Source organism: Sinocyclocheilus anshuiensis, unplaced genomic scaffold (genome assembly GCF_001515605.1).
Source record: "Sinocyclocheilus anshuiensis isolate Anshui unplaced genomic scaffold, SAMN03320099.WGS_v1.1 scaffold2562, whole genome shotgun sequence".
Lineage (NCBI taxonomy): Eukaryota > Metazoa > Chordata > Actinopteri > Cypriniformes > Cyprinidae > Sinocyclocheilus > Sinocyclocheilus anshuiensis.
Window position 1 is genome coordinate 221,472 of NW_015549777.1, and position 13,361 is coordinate 234,832.

Genomic DNA, 13,361 nt, shown 5'->3' on the forward strand with positions numbered 1-13,361 from the left:
TGTTTTGGTTAACTATAATAACCCTGGTGTGTGTGTGTTTTGCTGATGGCTCCTGGTGGGCACATTCAATCTGAAGGCCAACTTTCCCACCCACTGATACAGTCTTTTATTACTCTGAAACATTTTACTTTAACTATTAACATGTTTATTGTGTGCGTTGTTCTTTCAGGGGAAGATATTGTTGCATGGATCGCTAATCAATTCAAAATAGATGCTGCGGGTAAGTCAAGTACATCGTTTTTTTTTTTGTAATATAATAATTCTGAAAAAATATATCCCACTCCAGATCTGTATAAAGTATTACAGATATGCTTTAAGATATTCTTGCTATGCAATTCGATGGTGTGAGATGCCGTACTGTTCATTTGGGTCTTGTTTAACGTTCTCACTCTAAATGCTTAGAGGCCCGAGCTATGGGGACCATGATGGTGGCGTTTGGGTACATCTATCCACTACAAGATCATAAGAGACTCATCCTTAAATCAGACACATCCCTGTACCGCTTTCAGGTAACTTTCACAAACAACCTATAAAATAACATATATTACCATTACGGTTTCCACAAAAATATTAAGCAACACAACTTTGTTAATAATGAGAAAGGTTTCTTGCGCACCAAATCAGCATATTAGAATAATTTCTGAATGATCATGTGACACTAAAGACTGGAGTAATGGTTGCTAAAAATGTAGCTTTGCCCATTACAGAAATTATTAACATTTAAAACTATATTACAGTAGAAAGCAGTTGTGATACTATTTCATAATATTACTTATTTGACTGTTATTGATCAAATAAATGCAGCCTTGGTGAGCATATAGGAGTTCTTCCTTCCATATGCTTTGTACTAATCTTTTCCATTCCTACTTCTATACATTTCTTCTTCCAGACCCCATATTTTTGGCCTGCGCAGCAGTGGCTGGTGGAAGACACAGACTATGGTGTGTAATCATCTTTCATTTTTCATGCGTGCTGATAGGTTGTCATAGCAATCATTCACAGTGAGGTTGTTCATTATTCTTCAAACAGCTGTCTGAGATAAAGAATGTGATAAATTGCTTTCATGTTGAGTCATATCACATCTTTAAATTGGCTTTTACTGGCAAGGTCAGATGTTTATATGTGTATCTCCAGCAATTTATTTGGCAAAGAGAAATATACGCAAGAAAGGGATGTTGGAGCTGTATGAACAGGTAATTGAACATCTTATCCTTCATTGTCTTAATACTCATGTATTAAATATATATTAATTTCTATGAAATCCTATGTTGTAATGCAGAGGAAGAGGAAGTCACTATAATAAATTGCATGACAAATTACAAGACTAGACATAAAATTTGTATGTTTCTCTACTCAGGAACAGTACAACAATCTTTACAAATGGATGAATCACAAGTGGGATTTTATTGTAATGCAGGCCAAAGAGCAGTACAGGTGGGTCACACTTTACTTTAAATATTGCAGAATATTTATGATTGATCATCATGGCTCAATCAATACGTGTGTACACAGGTTAGTGAATGTTTCTCTTGCTCAGGCATACACTGCTTTGCCAAAAAAAGCACACTCTAATATTTCATTTGACAGCTTTTAGCTTTGATTACTGTGTATTCGTTGTGGCATTGCTCCAACAACCTTATGCAACACCACATTTATTTCCATCAAGAGTTGCGTTATTGACAATGGGATAGTCAAACCCTTCTTTAAAGCCAAGTCCATCACATCTCAAAGACTTTCAGAAGGGTTAAGGACACAACTCTATGGTGACCAAGTCATGTGTGAAAATGATGTCTCATGCTCTCTTTCACAATCTGAGCCTAGTGAATCTGGTCATTGTCATCCTAGGTACTTTTTCCAGACATGTTTTTTATTAAAAGCTACACACTGCATCAATTAGAGTTAAAAGAACTGTTGCCGAAAATATATTAATCACGGCAAAAATAATCCAATTCTAGACCCTTCAGTATTTGCTTATTTAAATCCAAACAGCAACTTTTTGGCCAGGCAGTGTGTATTTTATTTATATAGCTATTTGTTTCAGCATAAACAGTGGTGGCCAAAATTATTAGAACCCTTGGCAAATTTAAGAGGTTTCAGTTGTTTTTGTTGAATTAGCCATTACAATACCCATAAATCAAACTATTGCCAGAACTACCTGCAACAGAAGGAATCTGCTGGAACATTGAAAATGATTTATTATTATGATTGTTTTATTTGTATGTTTTCTGTTTTCATTTTGTATGTTTTTGTCATTATGTCTCTATGGATTTTATTTATTTTTTATTATTATTTTAGTATAGTGCTTCACTGAATAAAAATGAGAAATGTTTTCTGGGCAACTCGCTGAAATAATTGTTTGATATGTTTTATTTCACATTTACTTTATTTCAAGTACCATATATATATACCATAAATCAAACTATTGCCAGAACTACCTGCAACAGAAGGAATCTGCTGGAACATTGAAAATGATTGACTGGACCCCTTAAAGTCCGCACCTCAACCCCATCGAGCAAATTTGGGGCGAGTTGGAAAATAAACTGGACAGATCTATTGTACATTCAAAGGAAAGCCTTTGGCTTGAGTTGCAGAAGGCATGGGATAACATTAGTGTTGAAGCTCTCAGAAAATATATTGACACTATGCCAGAGAGATGCACTGCTGTAATTGCTGCAAAAGGTGGACATACCAAATATTAAATTTAAAGTGGACAAAAAAACTGTACGACTCACTTCATCTGATATTTGTTGCGCTCAGAGCAATCGTCTGCATGTTTCATGAACATTACGAAATGAAATCATGTTTTGGAGGCAAAAAAATGTCAATATTTTCAGATCTGTCAAGTGTTCTAATAATTTTGGCCACCACTGTAAAAGACGCATTGCTTTTTGTGTAGGGCGGGTAAGGAGAGGAAGAAGCCAGACCGGGTGGTTTTTGACTGTCAGGAACGGGCCTACTGGGTTGTACATCGGCCACCAGTGAGTTACCTTTAGACTGAGTATATAAGGTCAATTAAAGTGACATATTTCCTTGCAAAGTGACTTAAAGATGTGAAAGTACAATTGTGCTATTTCCACTGAACAGCCAGGAACAGTTAGTGCCATGGACTATGGACACGACAGGATGGTCGACCCTAATATGGAGGAGGTAAAGGTATGTGTGAAAAATAATCGTATTAACTTCTAAAGAGAAAAACTCTTAAAATATTTTGACATTCAAGATGACAACTAGGCTTTCAAAATACAGTGTAGTAGGTCTGATGAAGAATCTTGTAATGAGACACGGGGCTGTATATCTAACATTAACAGATACTACTGCTGAGATTATATTTGTGATGAGAGCCTGTTGTGCTGGGCTTATCAAGGATATTTCTAGTATGTCAGCTTATATCCAATAGGATTTAAATGATCATAATCTGACTGCTTGCCACTGCAAAGGTCTGATTGTATTCAATAAAATAGCTTTGTCTTACACCCTTTCTCTCTTTCTTTCCTACAGATTCCTAAACTTATCTGTTGAGACACATGACAAGAAACAGCAGATGACTACAAAATGAAAGCACACACTCAGTGGATCATGAAATCGGATGCACTCTGTTTAATAGAAATATGAGTGCATGCTTTTTAAAATGACATTGCAAGTCCACAAAGAGACCATGTTCACTCTCTCTTCAGACTCTTAACCCAAACATGCTCAAATGTCAATCTTTTGCTTTCAACACTGTCCTTTAGTATGTGTCACCACTTCCTTTCTTTGCGCTTAAACTGTTTCTAAAATTGTTTTACAGAAAAAAACACCTGACTACTACAGAAGAATTGTAAGTACCGAAAAACTTTAACTAGCACAGATATTTAGATGCAAAAAGCAAAATATAATTTTTTTTTTTTGACCAATGAATCATTGTGTTTTCTTGCAGATTATGTTCACTCAGCAGTGTATCATGAGACCAAGGGTGAAGTCATCTGTGTCAATTGGAGCGTATGTTACTGTGATATAACATGTTATGGGTAGAATCCTGTATATTAAAAAAATTTTTTAAAAATATTATTTTAAAATATTTTAATATATAATTATATTACATGCATACTAATATTATTTTTAATTTTATTGTAATTTTTTGCAGACTTATTAAGTACACAACAACATACAAAGAACATGACCCATTTCTCCACACCTGCCTCCCAAGCAGCCCCTGGATAACAGATGATGTTACATATTGGACCCTCAACATGCCAAAGTGAGCCAGATACAAACATTTTTATTTAAACAAAAGCTTGTTTTTTTCTTAATTATACATGTGATTAAATATTGTGTGTTTTGGTTCATACAGTGTTGAGACCCCTACTAAAATGAGGGTGGAGCGCTGGACTTTTAGCTTTGGAGAACTGCTTATGGACCCTCGGGGAAGGGCCGATTTCCGCCTTTTCCTTAAAAAAGAGTTCAGTGGTATGCATGTTTCTAAACTTGCTCCACTAGATGCTAACATTTGAACAATGTTGGCATTAGACTTGTTTGGTGACTTGTTGGTTTAGGTCTACCCTATTTTAAAAATGCTATTTAATTGTTGATGTTCATATTCAAAACTGCAATGACTATTATTTATGTGATAGACTGTGACTATAATCTGATTACTGAATAGGTGAGAATCTTGCCTTCTGGGAGGCGTGTGAGGATCTGAAATGGGGTGCTGCTGAGACAATGAAAGAAAAAGCTCAGCAAATATATAAGTAAGGAACGTTTTTTTTTGGCAGTTTATTTCTGTGAGGGAAAAACAACCATTTTCAGCAGCTGAAATGTAATAATATAATTTATTATACATATATATATATACACACACATATATGTATATATATACATAGCAACAGTTTTTATAATTATAAAATATATATTTTTTCAGTTTTTTTCCTACTTGTTTTAATCATTAATGAAACTAATGACTAATAAATAAATAATAAATATCAGCATTTAACGCTGGCATTTTTTATTTTTATTTGATTAGGACCTTTTTGGCCCGTGGAGCTCCTCGTTGGATCAACATTGATGGCAAAACAATGGACATAACAGTGAAGGGTTTGGCACATCCTCATCGTTATGTACTGGATGCTGCCCAGACTCACATTTACATGCTCATGAAAAAGGTCTCTGATCTCAAGTAAAACTTTGCAACTCAAAATGCCTTGTGCCGTTTACAAACTTGAATTTAATTTTGGCTATGATCTGTCATTAAGGACTCATACGGGCGATATCTCAAGTCCCCAGTCTTCAAGGAAACTCAAAAGAAGGCCGTTGCTCCTGAACCACACAGATTCACGTGAGATGCACCTTTCTGTTAGTTCCAATATATGCTTTATAATGCATAAGTGACATTAAAAACGTTCTTTACTCTTTTCAAATGTCTCCTAGTGAGACGCAGTTGGAGCAGAATGCCAAGAGAAGGCGGCCCAGCCTGAGTCCCATCATCCTCAGACAGCAGGAGGAAGAACAGAAGGCCAAACTTGCAGCGAGTGGCCCGGTGGACATCACACAGGTCATGAGCAAACTGGAAAGGAAACAGAAAAACTGAACCTAGAGACCTAGAACACGAAGAATGGATATAAGCAAATATTTATGATAAACAAAAAGGAAAACCACCTTTCTAGTCAAAGCAATAAACAGACTTGCAAACTAATTTATTTATATAGAGAGCATGTTGCTGTGTTTGTAATATTACACAGATATTTCTAGTTTTTGAAGGTTTGCTTGATATATTTTTGAAATGGCATCAAAAACTTCCATTTAGCCTTGTTATTAGGCCATTATGTTATTCTTTCACAGTTTTGTCATTCACAATCATTTTTAATCTTTGTCATATTTATGTTTTGTCAAATGTCATACATCTCCTGTGTGTCGAACTTCATTTCATACAACCAAAAACGATCAGATGTTGTCCTCCTCATTACTACAGTCTGTTTTTCTCATGTTTTTTTCATTTACAAGTTTGCTGTAAATCATGAATTTATTCAAATACATAGTAAAACCATTTATGCCATCTGTTGTCACATCATTTGTCTTTGTCATTTGTGATTGTTGTTGAGTGAAATGTATATATGTATCTCATCAGTTTGTGCATAGTCTTGTCTAAAATAACTTTGACCTCATGTCATTAACTGAGAGGAAATTAGCATTCTATTCTGTCATCATTTCCTCACCTTCATGTGGTTTGAAACCGGCAGTGACTTGCTTTATTTCATAAGCACGAGAGTGGTCCAGGATGTTTCTTTCTATACAGTGAAAGTGAATGGTGACCTTGGCTGGCAAGCAAGACTTTCAAGACAACAGTGTCAGTGCAGCATGAGTCGCTGCATCTAGTTGTATGATGCTTTAATGAAGCTTGACAGCCACTTTCACTGTATCGTTCACTTTCACTGTATCGAAGAAAGCAGTGTAAATATTCTGCTAAACCTTTCCTGTAGTCTACAACAGAAGAAATGGGTTTAGAACAACATGAGGGTGAGTACATGAAAATAAGAATTAAAAAAATATGTTGCTGTTTAATATGTTGCTGAAAAGTACTATCCTGAAAGTAGATTTATGAAATTGCAAAATTAGGTAAGCCGAGAGTTTACAATAATTTTATAGCTTGATTCTATTCAATTTCTAATCAAAGTGTGAAGTCAAAAATATATTTGTAATTAATTGAAACATGAATAATAGGATAGGTTAGAAGCAAAGAATACAAATAATTGCAGTAAGATTTGCAAAGCACAGATATTAAATACTCTTTAATGAAATCAATAATTATGCTAATCTATCTCAGAAAAAAAGGGTACAACAGCTGCCACTGGGGTGGTGTTCTTTTAAAAGCTACTAATATGCACTCTTTAGGTACTAATTGGTACATTTAAGGTTACTGTTATGAAAAGTCACTGCCCTAACGACAGCTTTTGTACCTTTTTTTCTGAGAATAACACCAACTGTCTCAAATATAGGATGCAAATTTATGGTAAAAACAGTGCCTTGAAAATCTTTGAAGTGCATTTTATCATGATCACTAGATGTCATGCTTGTTCAGCTCTCATACAAATGCAGTTATTTTATTTGCATATATGTAAAACAGAATTCTTTGTTATGAATGGACTGTTATGAAGCAGTTACGTTTAATCCGTATGTACACAGAACAGCACAGTTTTAGCACTATATATATATATATATCGGTGGCAACTGGGACTCGTGTGCAACTCCTACAAAAGTTGTAAAGGTTCAAACGTTCACTGATGCTCCAGAAGGAAACAAGATACATTAAGAGATGGGGGTGAAAACTTTTCAACAGAATGAAGATGTGTACATTTTTCTTATTTTGTTCAAATATATATTTTTTAATTTAATACTGCCCTTCAGAAGCTACAGAAGGTTTCCCAGAAGACAAAATCAGTACAGTTTTCCTTGAACATCAAATTCAAAATACCTAATATACATTTCATTGATTTGTTGGATGGACTTCCTGCCAGAAATGCACTGTATTGCGTGGTCAGTATTTTCTATTCCTAATTGCAGGTTACTCAACACAAACAGTATTTAGTACTAATACATACTTTGCATGAACTGTGTCCCACAGCTCTGCCGGTTCACAGCACCTGTGCCTCATCTGGCAGTGTATACAGGCATTTGTGAAGCACAATCCACTGCCTCCCCTGGGCTCATGACACTGCCCAACAGTGCTGCCTGCCCGTCTCCCATCAGCGTCGCTATCGACAGCACTCCAGCCTCAGAGAGGAGGTTTGATGGCAACGGAGGGCCTTCCTCCTCCCATTTCCCATCAATTGCAGAGGCATCAGTATCAGAGGAAGAGAAGCAGCCACCTGCCCCAAAGTCTCGTATGGCTCTGTCACTGAGCAGACTCCTCCGCAGAGGATGCAATGCCCCATCTGTCTTTGCCAGCCTATCCCCAAAATGTGCTGTGGCTTCAGGAGGAGGCAAAGTACAGCCCCTTGGAGTGGAGCCGCTTGCACAACCTCAGCCCAGAAGAATTGCAAAGTGAGTACATGCACTTTTTGGCCTTATTTTGATGTGATTTTACAATATATGAAAAATAACCAAACTGCTTATACAGCTTTTTTCAAATCAAAGTTGACATCCCACCTGAATGCCGCATCTACCCCATTGATTCAGAAGACGAGGAGGATGACAGTCCTGATACAGCAAGAGGAGGTGTGAAAGAAATAATTTGTCCGTGGGAAACTGTCACCAAACAAGATGGAGCTGGATAGAAGAGTCATAGACGAGTCAGTAGAGAGGAAGGAAATACACTGAACCAATACTTGTGTCATAAATATTCTGTTTTACAACCCTGAGAAGGCTGTGGTAATAATGTATGAAGTAACCTCTAATTGACCTGTCTGTTGTTTTTGATAGCTATTAGGTAGTGCATACATGTTATTGTAGCCAATGATCTGGTTATAATATGTTTAAATGTTGGTTTTATATACATAAATTCGTATTCTGATGTCACTGTTCTTTTATGACTGAAGGGGCCTTATTTTAAGAGATTTTTTTTGTTTATCATCAGTTTGTTTAGAGGTGCGGACAAAAGATTTTGTACTTGGCTTGTTCACTGTTTTATATAGCTGCAAAACATGCATAAATGTGAATTGCTTTAAGAAATTTTATTTTCATAGAAGTAAATCTAGTAAGGCAGTAAAACAGAATGTGGATACACATTTGCTGTCTGAATGTATAACCTTTAAAATGTTTACAGTTCACTTCAGAATGTGAATTTGTTCATGACTCATGTTTAAATTGTGTAAGTGCCTCAATAAATCATTCAAAGTTAGTTATTCTGGTGTGCAGTTGGTACATGTGCTGTATATATTTAGCATCCAGTGTTATTATTTGTGCATTATTTTATTTATATTTTGTTTCTTTTCTTATAAAACGTCCCTACAGAGGAAACTGGGGAAAAAATTGTGGTGATGGGGACTTTTATTTTAACGCAAGGTAATCTAATCCTAACTTTTTATTTTCATAGCAAAATTATTCAACGCCATTGGTCTTGCAAGCACAAGACCACAAGTTATTGTCTGACTACATTGTTTAATTTAATTTTACTTTATGTTATTTATCATTGTATATTTGTTATTGTTTGTTGATAATTTATTTAATGTAAAATTGTTTTGTTTTCCATTTTATTATATTTTAATTTTTATGTTTATCAATATTCGGAAGACAATTAATACACTTTTGCATTTATTTAATGTAAAATTGTTTTGTTTTCCATTTTATTATATTTTCATTTTTATGTTTATCAATATTCGGAAGACAATTAATACACTTTTGGCAGTCATGCATCTTTATCTGCAGATCGTGATGTTTTTATTTCAGGTGGACTTTTATTTTCCGGAAGTGCTGTGGCTATGTTGACTGGCTTCATAGCACTGCGGTTGAACGGCAGAGAGTAGCCGGATGCCTCAGTACAGGTTTTTGAGCACACGAACAACTTTATAAAGCCGAACGGTTGTTGCGTTTCACTTTGCGACTCGGTAAGTTGTTCAAATCAAACAGGTTCGCACGTGAGTCCCCCTTTAGCGGTATGTGACAATTCATCCGCTTCTCATGTATTGTTGCTCAGCGCACATTTCACTTGATCCACTGGACTAGTGTCTGTTACTACATACATGCAGCTGTCGCGACGAGGATCTGGCCTGCTATATCTGGCCCGTTTAGTCTCGTTTAACGTGATGATGTTTCAAATGCATGAGCTTCATAGCAGCACAAGCTTCTCATTTCCTCATGTCGCGTCAGTGATGAATGTGTAATAACAAGCGACAATAAGTGTTAAAAAGAATCGTGTGTCGTGGTTTGTTTATTTTCTAAGCCAAATCACTGTCATAATGCTGTATGATTATACTGTTTGTACGAGAATTATGAAGCATTTGATGAGCTAGTGCTGGGACACGCCTACTAATCAACAACACTTGCGGATCTGTCCCTTTTCCACTTGATGGACAGTGGACACAGACTAGCTATCAAGGGACTTATTATATATTAACAAAATCTGGCCTATTTAGGTCAGTTCTTCTGTCTGCATACTCATGAACTGGTATAAAAGAGGCATTTCTGATTATTACATAAGCATCTGCATTGACTGCTGCTATGGCAACACGTATCTGTAACTCATGGCATAATTTAGATGTTTGGCTTTGAGATATTGTGCAATGATTATGTATTTATTTTGTGCGTGTATATCTCTTTCACAAGGCCTTCAAGATGCTCTCAAACTGTGAGTGGAAATGAGGCTGAAATCTGTTGCTGTGGATCTCATATTTAAGGTATCGTGCAATTTTAATATTGATTTGATTAAGAAGTCATCTGTACTAGCATGGCAAATTCAGAATTTCTGATCTACTCCAGAAGGCTGTGCCTATCCAGATTATGTTGTTCTGTCTGGTTAATGGGATATGGGGTTACCTGCATCACTTGCCAATTTCTCAGGTGAAGGCTTATGTGTTTTTAGCATTATTTTTGTGGCTGATGGTTAAAGGCAAGCGTGGACCTGCACATTGAGGAATGTCAGAGAGCTTTACGTCTTTACCCTTGTCAGTGTACTAGACCTGAACACTGCATGTCTGAACACTGTTTCTCCTGTAAAGTTGGAATGTTCTTGTAATATAATCCCTTTCTTAGAAATATAAGGAATAGTGTGCAGCCGGTCTGTCATTGCTACAAATTACACTCCAGCAGCGTGATCGGGACCCATCAATCTCATCAGTCTTGTAGCACATTGAAGGATTCATTTTGTGATGATAACCTGCTGACTGTACATTATTCAGCTTTTTGTATATCTGCTTGCCTAATAAATACATACAATAACATGTAATATTAAGTTATTTTATCTTTCTTGTATATTAATTTAAAGATTCTGTAAAAAAAAAAAGTTTGTTATGCTTATATAAAGCAGGGGTTCTCAACCATTTATGCTCCAAGTGTGACAAAGATGCTTGTTTTTAAACTTTTTTTTTTTTATTGTCAGAAATTGGAAGTGTTGATATGTTAAACAAACCACTTGTTTTATTGGATTAATTTTGTGATTCAGTTATTGATTTTTTTTTTTAGCATTTCTATGTTAGAGTTCAATTATTTTAATATATTAATAATAATTTATTCATTTTAAATATTTTTAAGTCATCCTGTTGCCCCCTTGGAAGTCTGCTGAGGCCCACTGGTTGGGAACCTCTATTTATCAATTTATGCTAACCATAAAATTAAAACTGAGCTGCTATATTTGAACTGCTAAGTTGCACAGTGTTGCCAATTAGCTGTTCTGATTTGCATTGGAATGAGAAGAGAGAAGGCATAGAGTGATACAAAAGCAGAACCAGTATGTTTCCATGAGTAACTGTGAAATGTACAGTTTCGCATCGTCATAAACAATATTTCACCTCTTAGATCAGAATCAAGTGTTCTAGAGCAGTGGTTCCCAACCCTGGTCCTTGAGGCACCCCAACACTGCACATTTTGCATGTCTCCTTTCTCTGACACACCAATTTCAGGTCTTGGAGTCTCTACTAATGAGCTGATGACCTGAATCAGGTGTGTTTGATTAAGGAGACATGCAAAACGTGTAGTGTTGTGGTGCCTCCAGGACCAGGGTTGGGAACCACAGTTCTAGAGAGCCATGTGATAAGCCAGCCAGGTTTTAATATTAACATGTGTTATTGATTTTTTTTTCGTAGCTGGCAGGAGACAATGTACTGTAATCTAATACTACTTCTTAAAGAAAAGGGCACAAATTGCCATGGGTCTTGAAACTCTGCTGTAATGGTTAGGCGTACAGCAATAGGAAAACTTTTAAATAGTCCCAAAAGGCTTGTCAAATATTAGGTAACTGCTTAAAAGAAAATGATTTCTTCTTTCCACCCCACCTCTCTTCTCTTGGGACGGGAGGGTGGGATTGACGTATCGATAGACTCTGGATGCTGATGAGATCATAATGAAGAATGCATTAGCTAACAAGATGGACAACGCTTACTCGAAACAATAACTCGGTTATACAGTTAGACATTGATTTGGTTGCTCTTTAAGAACAGCATTCAGGAACACTCCTCTAATATTCTGATCTATTTCCAGTAAATCAGTTCACCCAAAAATGAAAATTCTGTTATCATATTTACTCACCCTCATGTGGTTCCAAACCTGTAAGATGTCATTCCTTCTGTGGAGCATAAAAGAAGAGATATTGAAGAATGTTGGCAACCGAATAGTTCTGGTTCCCATTGAATTACATAATATACAATATAGACAAAAATACAATAGGAGTCAAAGAAAACCAAAACTGTTTGGTTACCAACATTCTTCAAAATATCTTCTTTGGTAAATGGGTTAGTAAATGGTGACAGAATTTTCATTTTTGAGTGGACAGTCCCTTTAATGTCAGTAGATGTGCTACATTACCTCACAAATGGAGAGTTGCATAATGTGCATTTGTGAATGCCATCTCCACAGTTTTAATGCTCAGAATGACCATTGCCATCACTGTGCTCCTAGTCAGATGATACTTTAAGTTGTTTTTAATGTCTCGTTGGAAACTGCGTCTAATGCTCCATGTGGCGATTTTACAGCTACAGTGATTGTCCTAAAATTCTTTCCAGGGCTTATGCCAGACTTTTTCCTGCTTAATGCATTCTGCCCAACTGTTGGGATGAAGAAAGAAAAGGACAATGAAAGCAAATAAATAAAAAGAAGGCTAAATTACAAAATCAGCAACATGGAGATGTGGACAGATGGGTGGATAATTCAAATTAATCCACAATGTGTGTGTGTGTGTGTTTGCGTACCCTCCAAAATAAAAACAAAATGCTGTGAACACACAAAAGAAAATATTTTGTACAATGTGCTGGTTACTTAAGCTTTTAATAAAAAAATATATAAGTTGTACATCTGAATCCTGTACTGCGAGTGTTCTAAAATCAACTGCATTTTTCTGAATTTTTTTTCTTCTGAAATTGGATATTAAATATTTAGGTTTTATTAATACTATGCATTGCGTTATACTATGGTTTGCAGTTTTTCTTGCAGTTTTCGTTATCAAATTATCCAAAATATTTAACAAATGAATATGCACAGGACTGCAGATGTGTAGAACTCTGACTTATTCTCACTCGCAGATTAGACAGCCATACAATCTGTCTTTGTTCTGTCGAAAATGAGACCAGACAAAGCGTTTTCCAAAAAAATTCCTAAATCAAGCACTGCTGGAGGCTTTGAGTTCTCCACCTGATGTTATTTGACATGCTTGTGTAAATTGCTGCCTCCAGTCATATTGGAAGACATTGAGTGTGTGTGAGTTCCAGTGGGAGTTGCACAATACTTCATGTCTGAACTTGTAG

The 13,361-nt window shown here is 36.0% G+C and overlaps 2 protein-coding genes across 2 annotated transcripts in view; both read left to right on the forward strand.

Moving 5' to 3' along the window:
• The window catches only part of LOC107660859 (regulator of G-protein signaling 9-like), a 16,138-nt gene extending 7,582 nt beyond the window's left edge, over nucleotides 1-8,556 (forward strand). The window contains exons 3-19 of the mRNA XM_016450293.1: nucleotides 170-220; nucleotides 403-509; nucleotides 890-941; nucleotides 1,135-1,193; nucleotides 1,358-1,434; nucleotides 2,897-2,978; nucleotides 3,085-3,147; nucleotides 3,788-3,817; nucleotides 3,917-3,978; nucleotides 4,124-4,237; nucleotides 4,331-4,446; nucleotides 4,640-4,727; nucleotides 5,000-5,138; nucleotides 5,229-5,311; nucleotides 5,404-5,527; nucleotides 7,595-8,013; nucleotides 8,090-8,556. Of these exons, the coding sequence (XP_016305779.1) occupies nucleotides 170-220; nucleotides 403-509; nucleotides 890-941; nucleotides 1,135-1,193; nucleotides 1,358-1,434; nucleotides 2,897-2,978; nucleotides 3,085-3,147; nucleotides 3,788-3,817; nucleotides 3,917-3,978; nucleotides 4,124-4,237; nucleotides 4,331-4,446; nucleotides 4,640-4,727; nucleotides 5,000-5,138; nucleotides 5,229-5,311; nucleotides 5,404-5,527; nucleotides 7,595-8,013; nucleotides 8,090-8,246 (1,823 nt within the window). The 3' untranslated portion in view covers nucleotides 8,247-8,556. The remainder of the gene's footprint in view (nucleotides 1-169; nucleotides 221-402; nucleotides 510-889; nucleotides 942-1,134; nucleotides 1,194-1,357; nucleotides 1,435-2,896; nucleotides 2,979-3,084; nucleotides 3,148-3,787; nucleotides 3,818-3,916; nucleotides 3,979-4,123; nucleotides 4,238-4,330; nucleotides 4,447-4,639; nucleotides 4,728-4,999; nucleotides 5,139-5,228; nucleotides 5,312-5,403; nucleotides 5,528-7,594; nucleotides 8,014-8,089) is intronic.
• An 834-nt stretch (nucleotides 8,557-9,390) lies between these two features.
• LOC107660860 (MKL/myocardin-like protein 1) overlaps nucleotides 9,391-13,361 on the forward strand; it is a 53,833-nt gene continuing 49,862 nt past the window's right edge. The window contains exons 1-2 of the mRNA XM_016450295.1: nucleotides 9,391-9,515; nucleotides 10,234-10,304. The gene's annotated coding sequence lies outside the window, so the exon portion shown is untranslated. The remainder of the gene's footprint in view (nucleotides 9,516-10,233; nucleotides 10,305-13,361) is intronic.